Source organism: Ornithodoros turicata, chromosome 2 (genome assembly GCF_037126465.1).
Source record: "Ornithodoros turicata isolate Travis chromosome 2, ASM3712646v1, whole genome shotgun sequence".
Classification (NCBI taxonomy): Eukaryota; Metazoa; Arthropoda; class Arachnida; order Ixodida; family Argasidae; genus Ornithodoros; species Ornithodoros turicata.
Genome location: NC_088202.1, coordinates 51,263,079 through 51,287,804, shown reverse-complemented (window position 1 = coordinate 51,287,804; position 24,726 = coordinate 51,263,079). Strand labels below are relative to the sequence as shown.

At 46.0% G+C, this 24,726-nt stretch overlaps 1 protein-coding gene across 4 annotated transcripts in view; it reads right to left on the bottom strand.

Moving 5' to 3' along the window:
- Positions 1–390: 390 nt before the first annotated feature.
- The window catches only part of LOC135385394 (uncharacterized), a 28,970-nt gene continuing 4,634 nt past the window's right edge, over positions 391–24,726 (bottom strand). For 3 of the 4 annotated variants that reach the window (XM_064614682.1, XM_064614683.1, XM_064614681.1), the window contains exons 2-6: positions 19,724–19,837; positions 17,981–18,159; positions 841–899; positions 682–741; positions 391–563 (exon numbers count right to left, since the gene is read on the bottom strand). In XM_064614682.1, coding sequence (XP_064470752.1) covers positions 448–563; positions 682–741; positions 841–899; positions 17,981–18,159; positions 19,724–19,828 — 519 coding nt within the window. In that variant the 5' untranslated portion in view covers positions 19,829–19,837 and the 3' untranslated portion in view covers positions 391–447. Of the gene's footprint in view, positions 564–681; positions 742–840; positions 900–17,980; positions 18,160–19,723; positions 19,838–21,119; positions 21,212–24,726 lie in introns of those variants that run through there. The other variant, XM_064614680.1, reaches the window with a different exon arrangement.

Below are 24,726 nucleotides of genomic sequence, written 5' to 3'. Positions count from 1 at the left end.
CGCTCTTGGAACGATTTTCTGGGCGCCTCAAAGACAGGGACGATTGAAGTGAGGTTCGAAATACCACGCTGGAGTAAAATTGCTTCGGCAGTAGACTGTGTGCGTTGCGACAGCAGAGCATATTCTCAAAGTGAAGCAACCGAAGCGCAAAGTCCATGAAGCTCTTTGTACTGGATGGGGGGATTCCGCTTATGCATTTCTGTTATATTTCATTTTATTTCATTTTATTTAACCTTAAAGGCCCTGGTGCAGGGCATTCCATAAGGTATATCTAAGGTATATGTAAGGCATATGTCTTGTTTGGGGGCGCGATACTCGTTTCGCCCCGGGCGCTGGGAACTCACGCTACGCCACTGGTTGTATTGCATCATTCTTGTCACCTTTTCTACACACGTGGCTATATATTTACTAATCTCAACATTAGGCTTCTGCAACTCATAAGACTTTTCAGGCAATGGTAGCCAGATCACCATGGGACTCGCTAAGACTCTGGAAGAGCTGGAGAGCATTCACACAACTGAAGTCTGTGTCATAGATCTTGAAACTTGTAGCTCTTGGTGCATCTGCGTGAGAGAGTGTAGCAAATTGAAGTATTTGTGTACATGATGGCACATTATGACGCCAGGGTGACACACTGAAAGCGAAATTTACGACGAAAAAAACAGCAAAACTGTCACCTACGTTGCTTGAAGAAGTAAGCCTTGCCGTTGTATCGAAGAAGGGAAAGCTTGACTGCTTTTCCTGAAACAATAGCAATAGACACGCACACGTTAAAGCAAGGTGTGCCTGTTTTCTAAAAAGTACGCGGTTTTGTCTCTCCAGATCCTGACTTGTGCTTACCTTTTCCTGTGATAGAGGCGCTGTCCGTGTTGCGGTTATATTTAGCTATGAATGTTGTGCTGCAAGAATACAACACCATTGTAAAGCTAGTTTCATCTAACAGCTTCATAACGTACACTCTAAGGAAGAAGGGTGTGGAGAGGTGGTAACTTCTATAGTTACCACCTTGGTCAACATGGAGTCTGATAAAGGGTGTAAAAGGGAGGTAAAAGCAATTATCAAATATCCAAATTGCTACAAAAAAGGCGTACGCCCCCTGGCTCACCCAATGAGAAGCTGTAACCCCACCATTCATACGTAGCAGGTAGAACTTTGCAACCTTTTAGGCACAACATATGCGACAGCTATTACCTCCTAAAAGGTGTAACTGCTCCACCCTTTTTTCTAGCTGCTGCTGTATAAGGAACACACAGTGTAACAAACGAAAACCAGAATGTGCAGCACAGTAGATTACCCCCGTGCATACTCTCGTAGCCTTGTGATTTTATTTATTTATTTTATTTATGACAATACCTCACGTGCCCTCGGGGGGCGTTGTGTGAGGGGGAGGCTACATCAACAAGTATATGATACAGAACAGAAGCAATTGAACACTTTGCAAAAAAAAAAAAACCTCATGTGAAAATGTTATGAAAACATATGCGATGATAGGGAACCGCTGGGACGCTGCATGTAGGGACGAATATTGAAGCTGTCGAGACGACACAGATTCGAAGGTATACAGGGTAGAAATTCAGAAATGTTTCATGTTCGTCTCATTCAACGTCTGAATGTCAGCTCGGAGCCACGCTTGTGATGGTGATTCCGTGTCATCGAACAGGAGGGTTACTGTGAACGAGCAGTTTATAAGCGAAAGTCATCATTTTTACAATACCTTATACAGGATGTTTCACAAAAATCCCCCGGCTGAATAATTCGAAAACGGCGCCACCTATCGGAAAACGTTTTTTGGTTAGCATCTTTGATGTGCCGACCACAAACTGACCGCTAACTTACTCATTTGCATTAAATAAACATCCTGACTTTTTTGTTCTACTTCGCCGTGCCTTGGTACACTCTTAAAAAAAAGGGTGTACTATAAAGACTTTTTTTGCCACATATATAACACCCTTTTGGAGAGTATAATTACGCTCAAAAGGGTGTCTCCTCACTCCCTCAAGGGAGTAGCATAACACTTTTCTCCCTACTGGAGAGTAATATTACTCCCCGGCAGGGAGAAGGTGTTATGCTCCTCCCTTGAGGGAGTGAGGAGACACCCTTTTGAGCGTAATTGTACTCTCCAAAAGGATGTTATACAGGGTGTTCAAAATTAAGTTTTCACTAGCACTTTATAAATAGGCGAACAAATGAAGACTGGTGCTACTTTTTCTGCTCCTTGAGTAAGAAACAGGTGCTACATAATTAGCAGCACCTGTTTCTTACACAAGTAGCGTAAAGTTATCATCCGGTTTCCTGTCATCGCTGTGTTTGCGTAGCGCTCGTGAAAGCTTAATTTTGAACACCCTGTATATGTGGCAAGGAAAGGAGTTAAAGTACACCGTTTTTTTTTAAGAGTGTACCTGTGCCGTAGCAATGGTCACTCTGAGACACTGACAAACCAGTAAGAAAACAGCTTCGACTTTTAGAGATTTTTTCGAGTAATTAACTGGTTTCGGTTTACAGATCTCTTGCGCAGAGCAGTGCAGGAATGCGCTCTTTCCCTAAACTATCCTGCGCTGAACTTCGTCTTCATAGATTCCAACTCGTCAGAAAAAAAAAAAAAGAAAAAAAAAACTCACTACACAGACAGCCAACTCTATCGCTATCATAGCAGTCGTACGAGAGGGCCCGCACCGTCTGAGTCCGTCACGGGCTGCAGAAAGAGAAACGCGAATGGCGAATGACAGATTCCAGGAATATATCGCATTCAATAAGGTGTTATAAGAAAATATCATATTAAAATGAATTAAAAACCGCAGTGCAGCAGGTGATGGCGAAAACAAGGCACTGTGATTTTTAATTGATTTTAATATGACATACCAACCCACCCGTGTTTTAACTTTACTTCAGAAAATGTATTTTGTAATTTAGATAGCCTAATAAAAAGTACACATCTGAGAAGCAGACAGTTCGTGGACGCGTGTCCTGAACAACTAAAACGACTGTACGAAGAAATAATGCTACACCTTGTTGATTTTCACATTTCTGAATTGGTTCATACAGGATTCGGGCGTGGACTTCAGGGGGAGGGGGTACGGCCTGGTAGCCCTCAATTACCGTCGACACATAGAGCTTCAATTGGCCTTAGGTAGTGTATATATAGCATGTTGTCCAAGGTAGATGCTTTTTTTTTATGTTCATTCGCATGAAGCATGAAGCATACGATTTATTAGGTATCCCTTATAACGTTCATCTTGACTGTCAGCAGTATTGACTTCTCGGAGGGGGCTCAGCCATTGGAAAGTTCAGGGGGGGGGGGGCTGTGGCCTCAAGCTCCCACACGGTCGGTACCTATAGTTACAGGTTTGGTTATCTTTTGTGGAAGTGATTTTCCAACAGTTCGAAACCTTATTGACTTAAGCTAGCATTTCGTGCCTCGATTATAAACCCTGCTGTGTCAATCAGACACTCACAGAGAGGCGGACGCAGCCATCAGTTATTTGACTGAAGCGCTAAGCACGGAATGCACTTTTATGCCGATTGAGATCAACTGCGCCGGCATCGGGCCTGCGAGAAAGAGAATATTCGCGCCATAACTGGCCGACGCAGAAAGCGGGACGCGTCTCGAAGATTCCAGTATATCGCGTTGCGTAAGGGTGTAATGAGAAAACGTCATTTGCTATTAAGATAGCCTAATAAAAAAATGTATATTTGACAAGCGGACACTTAGCAGACTATTGCAGTGTTCAATTCTTAACGATAGCTGTTTGTCATTTACAGTTTTGCCTAGTTTTTCTTTTTTTTTTTTCAGCTCAAGAGCCTTGATACTAACCAAAAACCATAGCAACGCATTCCTGCTACTCCGCCTTAGTACGAGACGGCGAAACCACAGAATTAGCGGAACTACAGAACTCGATATGAAAGCAATTTAGCTCGCATAACAACAGCGCCATTTGCAACATGCATGAACCTGGAAATGGACCTGCAATGGACCAACCTTGTGGGAGGTACAAAGGACCAAAACCGGTCCGGAGTGGGACCGACCAGCTCGCGCAGTTCGTGCGGTGTCCCCACTGGTCCCCACTTGTGTTGTCCCCCCAACATCGGCAAGCCAGTTTTTCGTCACCACCACCACCACCACAACCGATCCATCTAGTGAAGACGGAGATAACCCTTTCCGGCGCCCCAAGGTCATACACATGCGCATAGGCCTTTGTCAAAGAGGTCCATTCGAAACGAGCCGACCGCTAATGGATGCACGCAACATGTGAGAAGAAATTTAAGCTGTACTACAACATTTAAGACAGCTGAGAGAACCGCGGCTAGCTGGTGGAGATCTATAGCATCTTCGTGTTCCCTCAAGCTGGGGGTTTACTATGTTATGTACTGTAACAATTGCGCATTTCCCTATAAGATGGTCCTGTTTAGTGCGATGTTGTAACACATGGACGCAATCATTTTATTGTCACTTCACTCAATATCCACTGCCTATTCACTGCCATCACTCTCTATTGACTGCACAACACTGCAGCAACCCGCGACTAGAAAGCCGCTGAGTGTATCTATAACCCCCAGGAGTAGCCTAATTCCCTTATTTAATCGTCGTACGCGATACATTGAGCTATGTTTCATCACGTTGTGAACATCTTTTAAAAGGCGGAGAGGTCTAATTTGTTGATACTTGTCGGTAAACAGCGTTCATTTTCATTTTTTTTTTTTTTCCAAAGCAAACACTTGATGACTTTCGACATTTTTATACGAGGGGTGTTCAAGTCAAACCGCGACTTTCTGTCTCCTGAGTGTACAAATGGCTCGCGCTAATTCTTTTTCGTCATTTTCACACGCGACAGGCCTCCGCGTTCACCACGTGGTGGTCCAAAGTTTGTGCAAAACAGAAGACACGTGCTGGACAAGATGGCCGACAACGAGGTGAGCGCGCACATCGAACAGCGAATTGTCATTAAGTTTCTCGTGAATGAAGGCGTAAAGTCATCTGAAATTCACAGAAAACTTCAGGCTCAGTATCGCCACGATACACTTAGCCGCAGCAAAGCGTTTGAGTGGTGCAAACGGTTCGGAGACCGTACATCAGTGCTGGGCGATCCCAGCCGGGGCGGCTCAGAGCCCAGTGTCAGAGTTCCTGAGAACATCCAACTTGTGGAGCGCCTGATCCTCAAGGACCGACGGATTACATGTCTGGATATCAATAGTGCATATAGTGCGATCAATAGTGCATATTACTGCCAGGTTCTCGGAGATGTGCATAAGGCGCTGAAGCAAAAGCCGCCGGGCCTCGTCACCAAAGGAGTCCTCCTCCTACAGGACAATGGACACCCGCGTGCCGCGCATCTCACGACACGCACCTTACAGGAACTCGGGTGGGAGTTGGGTGGGAGGAACGCAGCGCGGCGTTCCAATACCTCGCGCCAGCGAAGCCGCCTGACTAGGCAGCTGAGTAGACCCCTTTGCTTGTCACTATTGGAACAGGCTTGCCTAGCCGAGGCGCCTGTGGCGCCATCTCGTTGCTCATTCAACAAATGCGTACGGCGCAAGCGCAGCAGGTACTAGCGTTTCCCGCTGTCAGCCATCCCGGCTGTCAGATGGTCAGGCGTATAACTAGACTGCATCGATGCGCACTAGGCTGTAGCCGACTGAATAGCGGACTTGGCGATATTCGGAACGAGACTTAACATGGCGGCACTTCCGGTTAGACCGCTAGTCAGTCGACTAACCGGGGCATTGGAAGTGCCGCCATGTTAAGACTCGTTCCAAATCTCGCCAAATCCGCCATTCAGTCGGCTACCGCCTTGTGCGCATCGATGCAGTCTAGTTATACGCCTGACCATCTGACAGCCGGGATGGAGACGCGCGTTGACGGCACCAGCGTGCCCGCTGTTTCTGCTGGCTTTAAATGTAAAGTTGCACATAGTTGTGTCACGGTCCTTCAATACTCTTTCTGGTCAGGAAACTCCGCTCGAATACAATAGACTAGGTCACTTAGAGACAATTGCTCCCGCTTGGGGGGATCGCGTCGTTCAGGGGGAGACACCCTCGGTGGAGCAGACGACGTTTCCGCAGCACTGCGTGTTTTCAGGAAATATTTGATGAGCTACTTTTTAAAGTTCATTTCGTGTTCATAGCAGAAATAATTAATTCTCGAAACGATTCATGATTTGAGCCAGCACATTTCAGTTCAGTGAATGTAAATTTAGAGACTTCCTGCGTATATTGCAGCTTTCGTTGTTGTCTTTCTTTGACACGGAAAATTTTACTTTTGCTCTCACTCGGGGCTCTCAATCGTGGTCGAGAAACATATTATTGCATTTTGTTGCACAGTCACTCAATCCAGTGATATATTGTAAGCTAATGACGCTTTCCGTAGTTATTGCGTGAGGGCGAAACTTTCCAAACGCGTGATTTTCTTCCTCGTAGCAGTTTGTTGTAACTTGAACAGAGATAAAATGACGAGGTCATTCTATTTCAGCGCAGACAGATAAGACATCAGAAGAAGTACGTATAGAAACCCAAGCAGCACAATGTACTGAAAGTCGAGTGCAATAGGGTTGGACGGGTAGGTGGAAGGCATTGAACAGACTCGTGAAACTAAAGAACATTGATAAGACACATACTGTCCACCCCTATTGCACTCGACTTTCAGTACATTGTGCTGCTTGGGAATCCTGTATTTTAATCGTCTAAAATGATATCTTGCGGTATGAGAGCCGAGGGATACACATGCTATAAATAGTATGCCTCGATCGTTTTCGGCGAGGAAATAGCTTACATTGTTTTTTGATGTGGTGCAGTGCCATGCACAAGGTTTAACATATCGTAGATAGCAATTTTTACACACTTTGGGATGAGATGATGGGAAAACTCGTTGTGAGAGATCACAACAAAACGAGCAGGTACAGTGATTGGTGCCTCCTGAATGTAGTTTGGACGAATACTCTGTATGGAGGAAATGGTATGTTCTTTTGCCGATTCCAACAGGATTCAAGCCGGGTTATTAAATTAGCACGATAGAATTTGCTCTTGCTGAGGTGTGGCCTGATACCGCTTTCCAACTATAGAATTTGGCTGACAAGATTCAGATGTCAACTCAACCGCTACACTATCATCGCGTTGTAGACAGCCGCGGCATATGAGTCAGATCAGTTCCAGGACATTTCACTGAGCAAACTATTTAAAATGTGGAATTGAGTTTTACTTGGGAGGACAGAAGGAAATTTTGGGATTGCCCAAAAACTACGTTTACGAGAACAACACGGTGGTATCTGGTAACAAAAAATAATAATAATGATAAAATAAAATAAATAAATAAAAATGGAAAGAGATAAGCAGGGGGATGGAGACAAAATCTCTTGTGTAAGCCTTTCTCTTCAAATTCAGGATGAAGACAAGGAAACTGTATGTTTTTAGCACTATACACGGCCATGAATGGGCTCTAGAGTCGTAGTTTATGGTCCGCAGAAGCTTTTGACGCATTGCAGGAGCATTACAGAAAGAAAAAAAAGGAAAAATGAATAGATAAAAAGAGAAAAACATCACCCCTCCCTCTGCCTGCTTCCGGTGCAACAAAAACTAGGTATGAGCGGACTTAGTTTACTAAGCCGACTTGGCATTACATCTTTCCCCCCAAGTTGTACCCCAAGACGAGTTATTGTATAAATATCATGTTGAATGACGTATATTTGAAAATTTCACGGTTCTTAGTGTCTGATGCTACTCATATCACACAGTGAACAACTTGAAGGCTGAACAAACCACGCTCATCGCAGTACATCTACAATAAGGCTATTAGCGAATGTTTCCCGTAGACCAAGTCATCTCTATCTTTTACACAAAGAAAAAGTACTTTCATTCAGTCCTCGTCGAGTTAAGGCTCCCCTTCTATGAAGAACATATAGTCATCACGAAATGTTGCGCGTTCGAATTAGGCGATGTCTCCTTGATATGTGCAGATCATTCTTACATACGAACAGAGTGCAAAGATCGCAATAAACGTCAAGGATATTTAAAAAAGAACCTCTGCTTACTTACTCAAAACGCAAGCACAAAGAAAGCAAGAGCGTACACTTCCAAACACTCATAGAAACACTCTGCAAGCCATACGCGCAGGCACCGGCAGACACGAAAGTCTCCCCCCGAACGATCGCCGCGCCACCACTCTCAGCTCGGCCGCCGAACTGAAGTTCTCGCGCGAGTTTCCTGACCAGAAAGAGTGTTGAGTGACCGTGGTTGTATGTTTTTTTAAAACTGCGTAGAGAGTTGCAACACATGTTTAGTTGTGAAGGTGACAGTTTATGCACAATGTCCTACAAACTTAGCGCATTAGAGTCCTGCTGCGCTTGCGCCGTACGCGTTTCTTGCGTGAGCAACGAGATGGCGCCACAGGCGCCTCGGCTAGGCAAGCCTGTTCCAATAGTGACAAGCAAAGGGGTCTACTCAGCTGCCTAGTCAGGCGGCTTCGCGAGCGCGAGGTATTGGAACGCAGCCTAAATTTAGCGGATTTCGGGGTCTGTCTAGGGACAAAATTTTGCATTTGGGATTAGCGGATTAGTTGTGTGAGATTTATGCGAGGCTGTCAGACATGAGGAAGCATGGCAAGTCGGAAAAACACGAGAAGGCATCGGAACCTTTTGCAAGCAAAACAAACCACCATTATGTGCCTCCGATGACAAAGCCACAGAAGGTTGAGCAGAGGATGTTCAAGTTTCCGAAATTCATTTACTTTCTCTCATTTTTATCCACTCAAACCCGTTTTTTCATGCCCTCTCTTGGCCGTTAGCACACTCATTCGTTGAAACATCCGGTACGTCTATCACCACATTGTTTCATAACAAGCGACGAACAAAAGGGGCACAGTGGTGGCACCGCGGCTTTCAGTTTCAATTTTAGCGTCTTTTAGCGACTTTTCGGGATGCGAATAGCGACTTTCTGTGGATAAGATTTGGCAACACTGGTTCCAACGGTGCTCGCTCGGATGGAGAACGAAGGAGGGGTTGTAACGGGTAAGCTGATCGTTTATATTTTTGGCTGTTTGTCAGCTTTCACTAAGTGTGTGATTGCACTGCAGGTATATTTATCCACGGCTTGTTGTCCTGTATTTGCGGTTGAGCAGCGGCTGCAGCCTTCGCTTCCGTCCCGTCCACGTAAGCATGTACAAAAATAAGTTCGTGGCCCATGTTGCTCCTGCTAATTTCAGTCTCGATTTTGTAGGCTTCGATTTGTGGAAAGGTAAGCTGGTGAACCAACGTACAGTTCGAACATGACTAATCTGTGATTGAACACCTCATTTCAGACTTGGATTTCTTCATGCCGCAATTCAATTGTATCTTGAAATGAACCGAGATTCATCGTACCATGATGACTAGACGAAACGAGGACTACACCGAGTCATTGTCTACCCGTTGTGCGATACCTTGTGACATTGGAGCATGTGTGCGTGTGAAACACTTCCCGACAGTGTGCACGGGATGTTTTCTGTGATTGTGTCAACCTGGATACCACTTTTAAGGTATGTATTTTCGTAACAAAATAGTGTGTTGCTCTGTGCCCCATTTCGTGTCTGTGTGTTTATGCGCGTCGCCTGTGTGTGAAACTCTTTCAAATTGGACTTCGCAGACGGCACGGTTCCCTTTTCGACGTCAGGTTGGAAGCTTGAAATGGCACGGGCGAATGAGACCTGACAATGTTTGACGTTTCTTTGGTCTCTCACGTCCGTGCATATGCTTCCTCCACTCAGTGGCGAAGGGGCATCGTATCGTATTGTACAACTTGCGCCAAAAGTCCACGGAACACGCGAGCGGCGTTTTTCTCCGCGCCGCGCCACCCTAGCGGCGGCCGGAAGTTGACGGGAACGGATAGGTCCATTCATTTTGAGGGGGCGCAAGGCATAACACAGGCAGCGACACACCGTGGCGTTTGCAGCAATTACCCCACAAGGGCATGCCCGTGAAGCGCTTCACCAGCTAAATTCCTATCGCAGTTCGCGGCTGAAAGATAACAGGAATGGACACAGAGCGACAACAGTTGGCTTCTGCAATTTCTTTTCTCTTTTTCGTTCTCGTCTTCCTTTTGTTTTGTCTGTGGATGACGGGCGCTGGCAAGTAAAAGCGAACGATATCGACGTAGAAACAAGAGAGGGAAGAAAGAGCCAAATGGCACCTCATTAATATTTTATTATCGCGTGAAGCCCCGTTCGCGGAGATCACAGCGGACATGCGGTCTGGCAGCGATTGATAGTGCCAGCCCATGAGATGTAGTACTACGTCTTCCTTGAGGGACGTCCATTCCATATTTATCGCCTCCCATAAGGCGTCCTTGGACCGAATCGGCACCCGCTTTTTGCTCATTATATATTTTCGATCACGTTCAGATCCGGGCTGCACGCGGGCCACTCAAGCTGCATGACACCAAGATCGTCTAGTCTGCGCTGGACAGTGGACGACATGTGAACCGGACTTTTGTCTTGCTGCAGAATAAAGCAACCGTCAGGGAAAGGACCGTCAAGGACGTATGGGAGCAGATGATCTTCGATGACTCTAACGTATGCTGCTCCGTTGAAGCGGCCATCTAGGCGGACAAGAGGCCCCAAGCCATGGTGCGAAAGGGCGCCCCACACGCTCACGGAGTGCCGTCCACTGGAGACCACGCTGTGAACGTACTGGGGTAGATATCTGGAAAGGAAAAAAAATGAATAGGGCCGTCTCGAAGCAGGCGCGGACTCTCAAGGTATTACCTGCAGTTAGGAGGACGCCAAACCCGCCTCCTCTGGGACCACTTCGTACTAAACGTTGCCTCATCAGTAAACAGCACGTGGCTCCACTGGGCGGGGTCACACTCCGCGTAGCGTAAGGGAAAGACCAGTCTTGCCTATCGGTGTTCCGGCTTCAGCGCGGGCTTCTGAACCGCAACTCCAGAACGGAGACCCTCGAGGCACGCTAATCTTCGTCGGATGGTTGTACTCGACGCTTGCAGGCTCAGCTCCGTCTTTAGATCGACAGCTGTCAGAAACGGGTCGACCCCGTTTGCAGCAATCATTGCCCTGTCCTCGTCCGACGTCGCTGCCCGAAGCTGTCCGGACCTTAGTGCATCTTCTAGTTGCCCTTCATCACGGAAGTGCTGAATGATACGGTTCACCTAAGACAAGCAGCATCCCACCTCTCGAGCAATCGTTCGCTGAGAATGCCCTGCAAGCGACATGGACACGATCTGTCGCCTCCGCTCGAGACTAATCCTGTCGCCGGTCATCTTGAACTAGTGCTGAGGTGAAGAAGGCTTTGTCTTTTTATACAGTTGCGTGATGATGGGGTGAGGAGACCCCAAGCATCATACAGCCGAAGAAGGCGGGGTCGGATGTTGCTGAATACTCTAGAAAAATGATATCTTAAAGGAGCATGAAAATGTTCGGAATAAAATATGACGGCAGAAGTAGAAATTAAGATTCTGAGCCCTGTGATACATATTCGCACGAAAAGTTTGAGCGTAGCGCGCAATCCTGGCGCGCGAGGGAGCTTTGAATCTCGCAGCAGAAATACCCTCTCTCTCGGCTGCCAGCCGCTGACATCATGTGGCCGCGCCGTCTTTTTCTTTCTTTTTTACGATTTGTCCGGCGTCGCGGCGCCGGCAGGCCGACCGAGCAAGAAGCGGCGTTGTTCATCGGACGTCGTGGAACATGTGATGAACTGAACGCTGTATACAGGCGACACGTCTGCTTTTCTTGACAAAACGTTTTAGGGAGTTGGAGCCTGAGCTCCGCCAGCTTTGATTTCGAAACACGAATGTCCCGGAGACTCGTAAGTGATGCTGCTATAGGTGTTAACAAACATTCGGATAGAAATACAGTGCTTCTTCTTGGTTAAAAATGCATAGTCATGAAGACCCGGCGCAGTGACCAGTGTTTTTATTTGAAGAGGTCGTCGACCATCATGACTTCTCCGTGTTGTGGTCAACACTATGGGCTCTGAACCGCATGGACACTGGCATCTCCGAGGCGAAAGAGCGGACCGATGAATGCATAGCTGTGTAACATTGCGCTTACCATATCTTACTGATACCAGGAGGGCAACATCTGCACAAGCGCAACAACATAGATACGAAAGTAAAGTAGTGGAGTTCATCTGCTCGCGATCTGTGGGAAACCCCAAAACACATGGCCAAATAAGCATTTTCCTTTTTTTAATGGTCATACGCAGCATACAACAGTGGCACACGGAATAAATCTTCAACTGACAGGAATGTATTTAGCCGTATCATATATATGCTGCACACACAGGCACAATACTGTTCACTAAGTAACAACACCTCAGCACAATCGGAACGGAAACCACAACCGCGTACGATCCACCTCAACCCGAGCCGTCACAGCAACACAGAGGCCTAGCCATACCTTTTACACTGCCCGCAGTCTTGTTTTATGCAAAACGTACGAGATAAATCATGTAAGAACGCAAGTGAATGTCAGACGCAAATAAATAGCAACAGCGTCCCAATCGGTAAGTCGCCACGATTCCGGAGCTAGCAGACGATTCTGGCTGTTGTTCTGGCGGGGAGCGGATGCTTGCGGCAGCCAATGAAGTGCTCGGCCACATGACGTCACCACACGCCAGACTCTGCTTGGGGCAGACTATCGCCGCGGTGCGCATTCTTGCAAACTAATTTTCTCAGGAAATTCGCGCTTTTCGAAGGAAATATTTTGCGTGACAGCTTATGAAGGTAGTATATTCATGTCAAGTGGGTGAAAAATATATGTTCCAAATGATTTCCATGCTCCTTTAAAGAGAAAGATAAATGAAGGATGAAAAAGAGAAAAGAAACTGCAGAAGTCAACTGTTGTCGCTCTGTGTCATTATAACTGTTATCTTCCAGCTGCGAACTGCGATAGGAATTTGCCTGGTGAAACGCTCCACGGGCATGCCATTGCCGCAAACGCCACGGTGGGTCGCTGCCTGTGTTATGCCCTGCTGTCCCTCAAAATGAATGGACCTGTCCGCTCCCGCCAACTTCCGACCGCCGCTATAGGGTGGCGCGGCGTGGAGAGCTGTACCTCATGCACCAAACCGTGCCATAACTCATATTCTATTAGGGTCGCCGTATATATTTCTTAAACCGTGAGTTGCAATTAAAAAACAAGTACGTCATGATCACGCGGTTAAACACGGAAGTTAGACAGCTATTGGCACTATCAAGCATTGCATCAATTGCATCAAAAAGACACACTTTCATTCGGAATCTATACCGCAGGAAGTTCTTAAGATTCACCTGATGAAGTATGTTCCCTTATTTCACGGTTTTTGAGATGCTTCTTACTTGTAACATTTTAGTTGTAATCTTTTTAAAGCCCAGTATATATTCACTGAATATAATTTTATGAATGGTATTCAAAAGATTGTCGGCAGAATAGAATACTGTTTTCTATAATGCATTTGTCAGCCATTTCATCATAATTATAACGGCTATAAGAGCTATATGTATGAAAAGTTGTGCACCCTCTTCTGATTTACAAGTCTTTCTCGCTCATTTGTAGGCATAAGCTTTTATTTTCTGACCGCAGACATTGTAAATAAAATGCCTAATAAGTTCATGTGTACTGTGTCTTTTCCACCTGTTACAGAAAACACCTTTGTCAGTAGGCTGTATACTTGGCATGGGGTGTACACTTTCTACCAGAAAGGAGTAAGTTGTGGTACCTAGGGTGTACACAAAAAAAGAGTATAATTACATCATTTTGGGGAGGGTGTAGGCCTCGAGAGGGGTGTTAATATACATTTGTAAAGGAGTAAGTTATGGTATGTGTGAATTACACCTAAAACAGTGTTTTAAGATTAGCAGTGCAGGCCATGTCCAAGGCGGGCGCTATTGTCTGCAACGAAGACTGCAAACGGGAGTCCGTGAATAACCAATAGTTCTGCGAGGAGTGCCTGAGTGCCTCCGTAAGGCAATAGCCACAGACGGACAGGCTCCTTTTAACAAGTATGTGCCATTGGAGATTTTGACAATTGTGCGTTTGTTGCGTGTCAGAACTCTTGGATCTGGGGCACATGTTTCGCGCTGGAGATTTCATGCGACAAATGACTGTTTCCTGTTTGTGGGAGGAGGTAAGCCAGCAGTGCACGTGTTGGTTATGGTTTTGTTGCATGGCATAAAGTTATGCAGAATTCTGTGTTGTGGTTCAGCGGTCTTTCTGGATTTTGTTTACACTCTTAGGTGGTCTGGAGCAAGTGTTCTGCATAACCTGTTTTGTGTCTATTTTACATTCACTGTTTGGAATAGTTTGCTACCTGTCATTTTACGTTCAATAAATCTCAGTTGCACCAATTTGTTGTGTTCTTTCAGCATACAGGGTGTTTCAAAAAACGTGTCATTCGGACTTTATAAAAAAAACGGGGCGACGGAAAAATACGGGGTAAACGGCATTTGTGAGGCAACTGAATTTGCCATCTTGCAAAAATATTTTCATTTGGTTTTAATTAAAATAAATTTAATTTCTTTAATTGAACTCCAAAATTTCCCAAGTCAACATATCGTGTTTTTTTTTTACAGAATTTGAGAGCCCGTAGCGAACTTAGTCAGATCCACCAAGAAATCCGCTCGATATTGCAAATGGAACTGCCCAAAAAAATTCCCGAAACTGAGGCTTCAAAATTTCGGGTATTCAACGGCGCACCAAATCAGTCGCAAAGATGCGCAGAGAGCAGCATATGCTCCTGCCCCCATGAAAGATAGAAGGTAGGAAAAAAAAAGAGGGCGGGAAAAAAGAGGGGCAATCATTTTTGTTTGCCGCTTATCAACGTATGGTCCAATGTCAACCGCCTTGTTATCGGCACGTCTTGTGCTGCACGCCGGTTCGGCGATAAATTGTACTAGCTTCGTGGGGGCAGGAGCATGTCAGGCTCTCCGCGCGTCTCTGCGACTGATTTTGTGCGCCGTTGAATACCCGAAACTCTGAAGCCTCAATTTCGGGACTTTTTTGGGGCAGTTCTATTTGCAATATCGAGCGAATTTCTTGGTGGATCTGACTAAGTTCGCTACGGGCTCTCTAATTCTGTAAAAAAAATTGTTAGGTTGACTTGGGAAATTTTGGAGTTCAATTAAAGAAATTCAATTTATTTTAATTAAAATCAAATGAAAATATTTTTTAAAGATGGCAGATTCAGTTGCCACACAAATGCCGTTAACCCCGTATTTTTCCGTCGCTCCGTTTTTTTATAAAGTCTGAATGACAAGTTTTTTGAAACACCCTGTATAATTCTAGAGAGGCTGTGCCATATTGAAGAACTGACATCAAATGCGCAGCATTTAGAGTTCTCTTCAAGCAGCAAATATCTGGTAGGGAAGACGAGTGGACGGCATTAAGTCTCGAAACTAAAGGCAAGCTCCTACTGGAAACACTTTTATTCATGCTCTAAAAACTAAACGGGGCGTACAATGTACGTCGTACAGTGTACGTGATGTATTAGGAATACATAACGAGGCTGCATTTCATAGTACAGTTCGTTCAGTATGAAAACAGTGAAGCGCTAGTTGCATTTGGGTGACCTTCCTAATCAGTGTTCACGTTGAATTACGAACCACTGAATGTATGACACCAGCTCGCTTGCATTTTAGGCATTATATTACTAATGCGTAGTCTCAAATACACTCTTACAAAGGAAAAGGACACTATCGTGAAGTAAGCAGGTAACGCTAAAATGTCGTTCGAAACGCGCGTCACTGATGAGCACGCCGCCTGTCTGCGCTGAACGCCACCGCCGATAACGCCGTCGCCGACGAAAACGGCATCGGCGCACACCTCTATAGTATAGGGACACGTGCGCTGCGTCAATTGAAAGAGTGCTAGGGCATTGTGTTGTGTAGGTGGTGTTCACTTAAACCGGGTGACACCAGGGCGCATGAAGCAGCCGCACAAAACTAGGTTGCACTATGCCACGCAATAGGCTGCGCAATGCTAGATTCAGTCAGACATAGCATACTGACTTGCATACTGGCGAAGCGCAATTCGACGTTGCGTAAGAGCGTGTCAGATAGCCTTATGAGAACCTAGGCCATGAACTTAAACGAACCACACAAAATGCTCACACGGTCACAATATCGCTGAGGAAGTCGCTGAGAAGGCGTGTTAGCTTAGCTCAATTAGTAGAGCCCTGGACCGGCAATCCAGAAGATGTGGGTTCGAGTCCTACAGCTGGCTAACCTTTTCAGTGACTTTCATTTTTCATCGTTAATTTCTTAGGCAACTTGAGGCCTTGTATGTGATTGTCCCTTCTATGTTGTTCCAGCCTCAGAACATCAGTTCTTTCATGTTCAACATTTGCCGCTTGCGTTGATCCGTGTCGTATGAATGTGTGTATGAGTGTGCAAAAATGTAAGAGTTAAAGGAGGATGAGTGAGAGAGAGTGACTGGTTTGTCCCTTCAGATGGCGCACCTGGTAGTGGCTGAGAAGGCGTGTTAGATTAGCTCAATTGGTAGAGCCCTGCATCGGTAATCCAGGAGATGTGGGTTCGAATCCTATAGCTGGCTAACCTTTCAGTGACTTTCATCTTTCATCGATAAAATTCTATTTAACAACCTACTTGTCTAAACATCATGGGATCAACAATCTCAGGGGAAATTTTGCCATTACTTCTGAGCAGGTTTATCAAATTTAATTCGCGAGAAATTGAACTATTCTAATTGAAATCCGAAGTTTGCCAAATCAACCTCACGTTTTTTGACGGGAACAGAAAGCGCACGCAGGATTTATCTTATTCTAGTACAAAATACATTCGCTATTGTAACAGCCGGAAGAAGAAAAAAAGCGAAATCCGTCATTTCGAAGATCACAAATTGGCGGCCAAGCTCAGTTCTGCGTCTAGATAATACAAGATCCAGCGGAAGGGGTCACCCGCCCCTTCCTGTTTCTTTCTCCCACTTCTCTTTCCGAAAGCATAAAGAAGGAAAGACGAGGCGCGAACTTACAACCTTTATTCAACAAATACAGCTTCACAATGATTACACAACGCTTTTAAACCCCTACCCACTAGGGCACCAGGTAGGCCACTGAAGGAGGGAAAAGAAAAGGCGGGGTTGGAGTTTGAAAGTGTTGCGTAATTATTGTGAAGCTGTATTTGTTCAGTGACGGTTGTAAGGTTGATGCCCGTATCATGGCTGTCTTCTGCCAGTGTTCCTGTTTGCCGCTACGAATTTTAAGTATGTGCTTGATGTGTAAAACTACCACATGGAGCCAGCGGTGTTTTGCCGATACAGGGTACGCTGTTGTCAGTGTGGCAGCGAGAAATTGCCACACAGGGACAGTTGTCCCCATCGGCTTAAAACTATAATAGAGGCAAAAGTGATTGATTATTATTATTTGCAGCAGGGTGCTTAAATAAGCCTTAAAGGCCAAGGCCTGTGGGGGATGCCAATCGATCGTAAGACACACCGTCTTACGATCGATTGGCATCCCCCACAGACCTGTTTGAACTAAATAAGTCGCCATCATTTGAAAATATATTTGTTCGCACTCTAGTCTTCAAGCACTACTGGAAGGACGACTTCAGGATCTAGGTCTTGCCATGTACGCTAAAGACTCTCTGTGGTTTTTTCAGGTACCTAATTTTTACATTTTATGACAAAGGGCAATGCTGTATCGTTGCTGTGTTCTCACTGTCTGTAGGTCGCTGCTGTCTTTACTCATTCTCAGTTGCCGGTCTGAACTCTAAACTTAGCCCTACTTGTTATGGCTCAGTTGTGACTCTGTTAATTTTATGTGAAGCTACGCATTTATAGAATGTTACGCTTTTGCCCGCTATCTTGTCACACTGTCTGCCAGCCACAGGCGACAAGAGTATGTGGCCTCGGCGGCTCAATATTGTTCTGGTCCCTTAAATATGGTGAACACACTTTTAAATGTATCGAATTAGTATTATTGTTGCTATCATTTTTGTTGTTTTAAATGTATGAGTTATATTGACGTGATCTGTTATTCTGAAAATTCCAAAAACTGAGTTGAAATACCATTGGAACTCGTCAGGATGAGAGGCCTTTGCGAAACACAAGGTGCTGTCCGTCGTGAAGTCGTTTTCCTTGTACCTTGCGCCGTCCCAATTGACGGTAATATTGACTGCATCTTGTGGTTCTAGACTGGTTCCGTTTCGATAGCACTGCTTCATCAGGATAGATGATTCCGTGAGTTGCTGGAATGGGGGAATATTAGATCAGAGCGGTACGTGTCATGTACACATCATTACTTGGTAACGATCGACATTACTCAAGGTCTAATGCCTAAAAACGAAAGTTGCCTTCTAAGAGGTGCGAAACAAGGAAATAATGTGAAATACGTGTGGAGAGAACGTCATTCCTGACTACCGTACAATACTCGCGTATTTAGCGCGTTCGTAATATGGGTGCAAGCTGCTGGTTTTCATTTCCCCACCCATTCCGTGTACCGCGGTTGAAGGAGCACGGTTATTACGTATTGCCGGTGCAAAACTCACTGAAGTTTGACCTGCATGCAGCGACTTCTTGCAGGCAAAAGCGTTACCCGCCATAAATTCCGTCATCAACGGCAGCGGATATGCGCCCGCATGCAGCAAGAGCCACGCTGTTGTCGGCGCGTTCCCAGTGTATAGACCGAACGCTGGAACCTTAGCGTGCACAAATGTTATTTCTGAAGGTATGAAACGCGTATCGTTGAAGTAATCAATAAATATGACAACAGCAAATAGAATGATGATGATGAATGGCAAAATAGAACTGAACAGTACAGACAATCAATACATGTGGTAACTAACTTATAGTTTATAAATAACTCGCCCTTCATATTTTCGTTAACTATTATACGGTGTCACAAAAGTGCACTGACGTCCTCGTACACGAGCCGGCATGCTCAACAACTGACACGCACCGGGGCACGCCTATGCTTAGTAGTTTGGTATTCTGTGATTCCACTTAGTTTTCTATTACACGCAATCTTGTCACTCATGCCCGTGATGTCTTAGAAGGAGCGGGATTATGCCCGTAACGTGGGCTGATTGACACGCACGAAAAGAACTTAGTGGCGTTCTACGGATATCGCGAACAGGAGCAGTTCCATAGGCTTTTAACTCGGAAAAGAAAGACTATACAACGTAACAATACGTACAGTACGGGTAGAAAAAGTGCGAAGCACGAACAACCTTTGTAGAGTTAGCCGGAGTATAGGTCAAGACGGAAGCTGCGGTAGTCGCGTGATTGCTTCGCCAGCTGTCATTGGGTAAAGCCGCGCCCCCCTTCCGGCGAAGTCGCGACGCCGAGCTATTTTCCGAACAACAACAACAACAGATATATTCTGATGATGAAGTGGGGAGGTTTTCTAGTCCGAATTTATACCGTGCCTACAGGATATCCGACGATATTCTGCGCGTGTGCATCAAGACTGGGCCGCGCCGACCCGGCTCAAGCCTTTTTCTTTCTTTTGTTTTCTTTTTTTTTTTGCGTGCGCAATTGACGGACAAATCCCTCCCTGGCAGTTTTCAGTTTTTTTTTGCTTGTGTAAAAAACGGGTTAATTACGTGGGCAGATATAGTATGCACGTGTGAGACAGTTGGACAACTTTCATCTTCATGAGCAAAGTAGTCACACTAAGATGCTACATACCGGGTAATCAGGATATGATCGTTCGCCAGTGCCAGTAAATGTCATTATACACCTCGCACGGTAAAGCGAATGCAACTTTCAGTGATCTACTTGAGCATCTGTTCTAGATAATAAGGTACCCACTTGGAAGAAAGTTTCCAACGGCGTACCGTCCTTTGTCTGGTGACTGGCTGGGATGTAAACTGCGAATATGGTTCCCACGAAACAGAGGCCTCTGAAGCTCGTCATTGCAGATATCTGTGAAAACCAGGCGCCTCTTTAACCACTTGCATCTTGACGTGCTCTGCTGTTTAGACACGGCATTGGAAATACTATACAACACTGGGAACGGAACACACATATCTAGAAAACAAAGGGAGGCAGAGTATATGCGCGCAATTTCTGGTCACTGTGGCATATGCATCTGCTGGGGTTGCATCGAATATTAAGCGATACAAATTTCCGAAAGAGAAAGAAGCGTTTATTTATCCACTAACTAGTTTATTATTATTACCCGAGTACACATTGTACCATTGCCAAATTCGGTATTTTTTTTCAGTAGCGTACTAGCGATCCCGGTACATTTTAAATGACAGATAAATAACGCGAGACGACGGCGAAGCAGAATTGTTTTTCTTGTTATCACTTTTGGCTACTTGTTGATCAGGCAGACTGATGTGACGACCTCCCTCTATTTGAAAACTCTCATAAGCTAAGCGCAATCAAAGACGTAGGAATATAATTTGTGTTACTCGGTGCTCTTTTTTGTTAACTCACATCTGCGAAAAAAAAAAACAGGTATGTAAAACCTGCTGAAAAATATTGCTGCAAAGCTATAGTTTCCAGTATATAATCAATTTCAAAACGAGTGTGAGCGTGTTGATAGCATATTTCAAGCTGAGTTTTGCAACGTTATAGTTTGGAGCAGATAAACAAAGCGTCGTGTCTTCTGGAACGGGAATACGCTCCGCAAGTACGTTTCCGGACAGCAGAAGAGAGCCACGCTCCCATTCGCCAAGGTCCCTGTCGCCTCCACGCGCGAACCAGAGAAGGCTAAACAGTTGGGAACCCGCCGTACGTTTCTTTTGTTTTCCGTTTTGCTAAGTGATACGTTATTAAATACCTGCTGTTTTTATGATTCTACTTAGTCGCATCTGGATGTCGTGTCACTTTTTTATTTCCAAAGCGCTTCGCTGACGGTGGGAGAACAAGATTAACTGTTGCACCTGCTGGCGGGTCCCAACGACATTCTACGGCTGGGGGAGTGTTTGTGTGCTTGTGTGTTGTGCTGTGTTTTACGGTGGCCACAGAAACAGTTCAAACACAGCGCGGTACCAAGGCTCTGCCTTCGTGGCTGAAACGAAGAGCACCACGGCAGGTCATAACTTAAGGTGCTGCTTTGAGTGGCCCCATAGAAGTCCTAACATCTACAACTCGCCCACACCGTTGCTTTGACTAAGTTCTAACATCTCATAACAATTGTAGAATTTCTTCACACACACACACGCACATACTGAGTTAAACACTCTTTAATACTTGCGTTTTACGTTCCATTTCAACGTTCAGGACCAAAAAGCGCGGACACCTTGCCATACCGCGTCCCGCCGATGCAAGACGCGACTCTCACCTTCCTCCGTTCAATGTCCAACGTTCAACAGCCCTTTAAACCCAAACAACTTCGCTGGCGCTCTACCGTATCCGATGTCATCTAGGCGCTTCAACATACAACTGGATCCCTCTCGCGTATGGGAAGAAACTAAAAACGACTACACTCGGCCATTCTGAAAGATTTAACGTCCCCGTTAAATTGCCACACGTAACTCTCCTCAGTTAAAGGGTAAATACGCGAACTTTAGGTAGGAAAAGGTTATATAAAAATATAGGTAGGTTATATAAAGGCTATATCCCTTTATAGGGGAAAACTAACACACACACACACAACTACAGTTAAAAGTCTCCAAATCTTGCTGGAGGTCGTCTTGTTCCTCTGGGGCGGTGCTCCCTATCTTCTGCGGATGCTTCTGGGATTAGTTGCTCAGGGGCTGGTGCTGGTCCCGCTGATCCTTCATCATCATCATCAGAGTCATCATCGAGCTGATGGGAGGATCTAGTTGTCATGGACCACCCCTTTAACTGTGACACATGGGCAGTCGTTCGGAAATGACTCGACTTGTCTATCGCTGAAACTCTGTATGTGTCAGATGGGAGGACTTCAGTTAGAACCAAGGGGCCTCGAAACTTTGGCTGCGTCATTGTTGGCTGTCCTGTGTGGCGCGGAGCAGTCCGCATGAAAACGATCTCGCCAACTTCATATTGATGGGCCGGGTAATGCCGCTTGTCATAGGCCATCTTCATTTTCTGTTGTTCGTGAATCAGCCGCTCTCGGACTGCTGCTTGAATCTCTTTGGGATCTTGCCATTCCTTGCAGTCGTCTCCAGAAAGACGTTGTAATGCAAGAGCGTAGAAATCGGGCTTATAACCATGCAGTACTTCGAACGGTGTTCTACCTGTCGTCTTGCTAACGGCGTTGTTTAGGTAGCTCTCGCACTCCTTGATTCGCTCGTCCCAGTCTCTCTGCTCAGGATCCCGCATGGACGAGGCAATCACAGGTAGCACAGTTCGATTAACTCGCTCAACTTGCCCGTTAGCTTGCGGACGTCGCGTAGAAGTAAGGACGTGCCTTATGGCCCTTTCCATGCAAAACTCCTCGAAGGCTTTCGATGTAAAGCACGACCCTCGATCAGTTATTAGGGTTTTCGGTAGTCCCCGCTCTAGGATATATTCCTCCATGCATCGCAGTACACATTTGGTTGAGGTATTCCTGACAGGGAAGAGTCGCACAAACTTAGTTAAGTTGTCGATCATGACAAGTAGGTATTGGTTTCGGCGCTTACTCGTCACAAAGGGACCTAGGTGGTCCGCATGCACAATCTCAAAGGGTCTTGAGCCTGGCGAGATTGGGTTAAGTTGACCTTCCGTTCTTCCTCCTGGTACCTTGTTAGCGATGCACTGAAAACATCTTGAGATGTGTGTTCTTACGTAAGCACGCATTCGAGGAAACTAAAACCTTTCCTTGATCTTAGCAACTGTCTTGTCTACCGAAAAGTGTTCCATTAAGTCATGACATCGTACAACAACGGCTTTGCGTAGAGACTTGGGAAACACGAAGCGGTTGTGTTGTTTGCCATTTATGACGATGACCTTCAACAGCTTGCCATCCACTGTAATGTAGTCTTTCACACGAGTTGACCCTTCTTTGGTCCAGTTGCTACGGGGCCTCTCGAGAATTTCCAATAACTCGCGCAGTTCACAATCTCCCCGTTGTAGGGCAAGGATCTGATCTTCCATGCTGTATGTCAAACATACTTCGAAACGGTCCTCGAGAACATTGTCTAGCGTGTCCGAAGGCTCTTCGACCGGCTCGCGACTCAGTGAATCAACGTGCTGCATATCAGTCCCCGGTCGATGTCTGACAGTGAAATCGTACTCCTGTATCAGATCACTCCAACGTGCGATTTGAGGTTTCTGTGTTCTGTTGGCATTCATGTATACGAGAGCCTGGCAGTCCGTGACGATTGTAAAGTGTATGCCGAGAAGCAGTGGCCCCAGGCGGTCAACGCTCCAAACTATTGCCATCAACTCCAGTTTTGACGAGTGGTATTTACTCTCGGCTTCTGTCGTTCTTTTGCTTACACAATAGACAAGGTGCCACTTTCCATCGCTCTTTTGCAGTAGCATCCCTGCCAGCCCTTTTGCTGACGCGTCCGTGTGCAACTCGGTCTCCGCAGTCGGATCGTACAGCTTTAGCAACGGCTTCTGTGTAAGTTTTGACTTCAGTTCTTGGAAACTGCGTTCTTGCTCAAGGCCCCAGACGTAAGGAGCTCCTTTCTTCGTAAGCTGCGTAAGCGTCAGTGGCTCGGCGATAGTTGCATAGTGTTCTATGAACCTCCTGAAGAAACTTGTAAGTCCCAAGAATCGTCTCACCGCGTGGACGTCCTTCGGAGCTGGAAACTGGGTGATAGGCTTAACCTTCAGGTCTCCTGGCATAACCATCCCTTTACTGATGCGAAATCCCAGGTACGCAATGCTTTCCATAGCGAACGCACACTTACTTAGTCGCAGAGTTAATCTTGCTTCCTTAAAGGCTTGCAGAACCTTGGTGAACCTATCGATCAGATCACACCATGATGTAGCAGGAATCATTAAGTCATCTAGATAACACACAGCCACTGGTCCTCTCAAAGGCCCAAGCACCTTGTTCATGAGACGTTGGAAAACGGACGGAGCGTTTGTCGAACCGAACATCATTCGTTCAAATTGTCCTGTCTCGTCTGGCGTTATGAAAGCGGTCTTCTGTTTGGCGTCCTCAGACAAAGGGACCTGGCGATACCCATGAGCCAGGTCGAGTACGGTATAGGGCGACGCGCAAGCCAGCCCCTCCAACTGATCACCCAAGTTCGACAGTGGGTATTTCTCTCGTACAGCTTGCGCATTCAAGCGTCTGTAGTCCACCACCAGGGGCTGTTCACCATTGTTCTTGCCAATCAGCAAGACCGGGCTTGCATATGGTGAATGGGTCTCAGTCACGATACCCAGCCTCTTCCACTCAGTCACAATCTTCCGGATCATCTCCCCTTCGATCGCACTTGCCCTGTATGGTCTTACGGCCACCGGTGTGCTACCAGGGATCTCTTCGATTTTCATCTCCAGCACATTCGTGCAACCGAGCTCCTCTGGAATCATCGCAAAACACTGGCGATACTCATTCAGAAGGCCAACCAGTTCAGCTTTTTGTTGTTCGTCTACTATTGGTCCAACCTTCACGTCTCCGAGATCTATCAATCTCCGCTCAGTCACCAGAAGCGTGTCGCTCGCACTGGTGCCCTCTTCCGCAGGGTTAAAGTCTGTGCAGGGGCTCTCCCTTGAAGCGCCACTCTGATCAGGCTCAAGCAGTACCGCTCTTCCCATGCGCTGACCTCTTCTGATCTTAGAGCCTCCTCTTTCGGTACATACGACAGGAACTTTTATCTCAGCTTGCTGCATATCGACGAAGTATTCCTCTCCACACTGCCTGTACGACACTTCACCACTCAGATTCTCGTCTGCTGTCAACGTAATCCAGTTCACAGTACCTTCTTGCAAAAGCT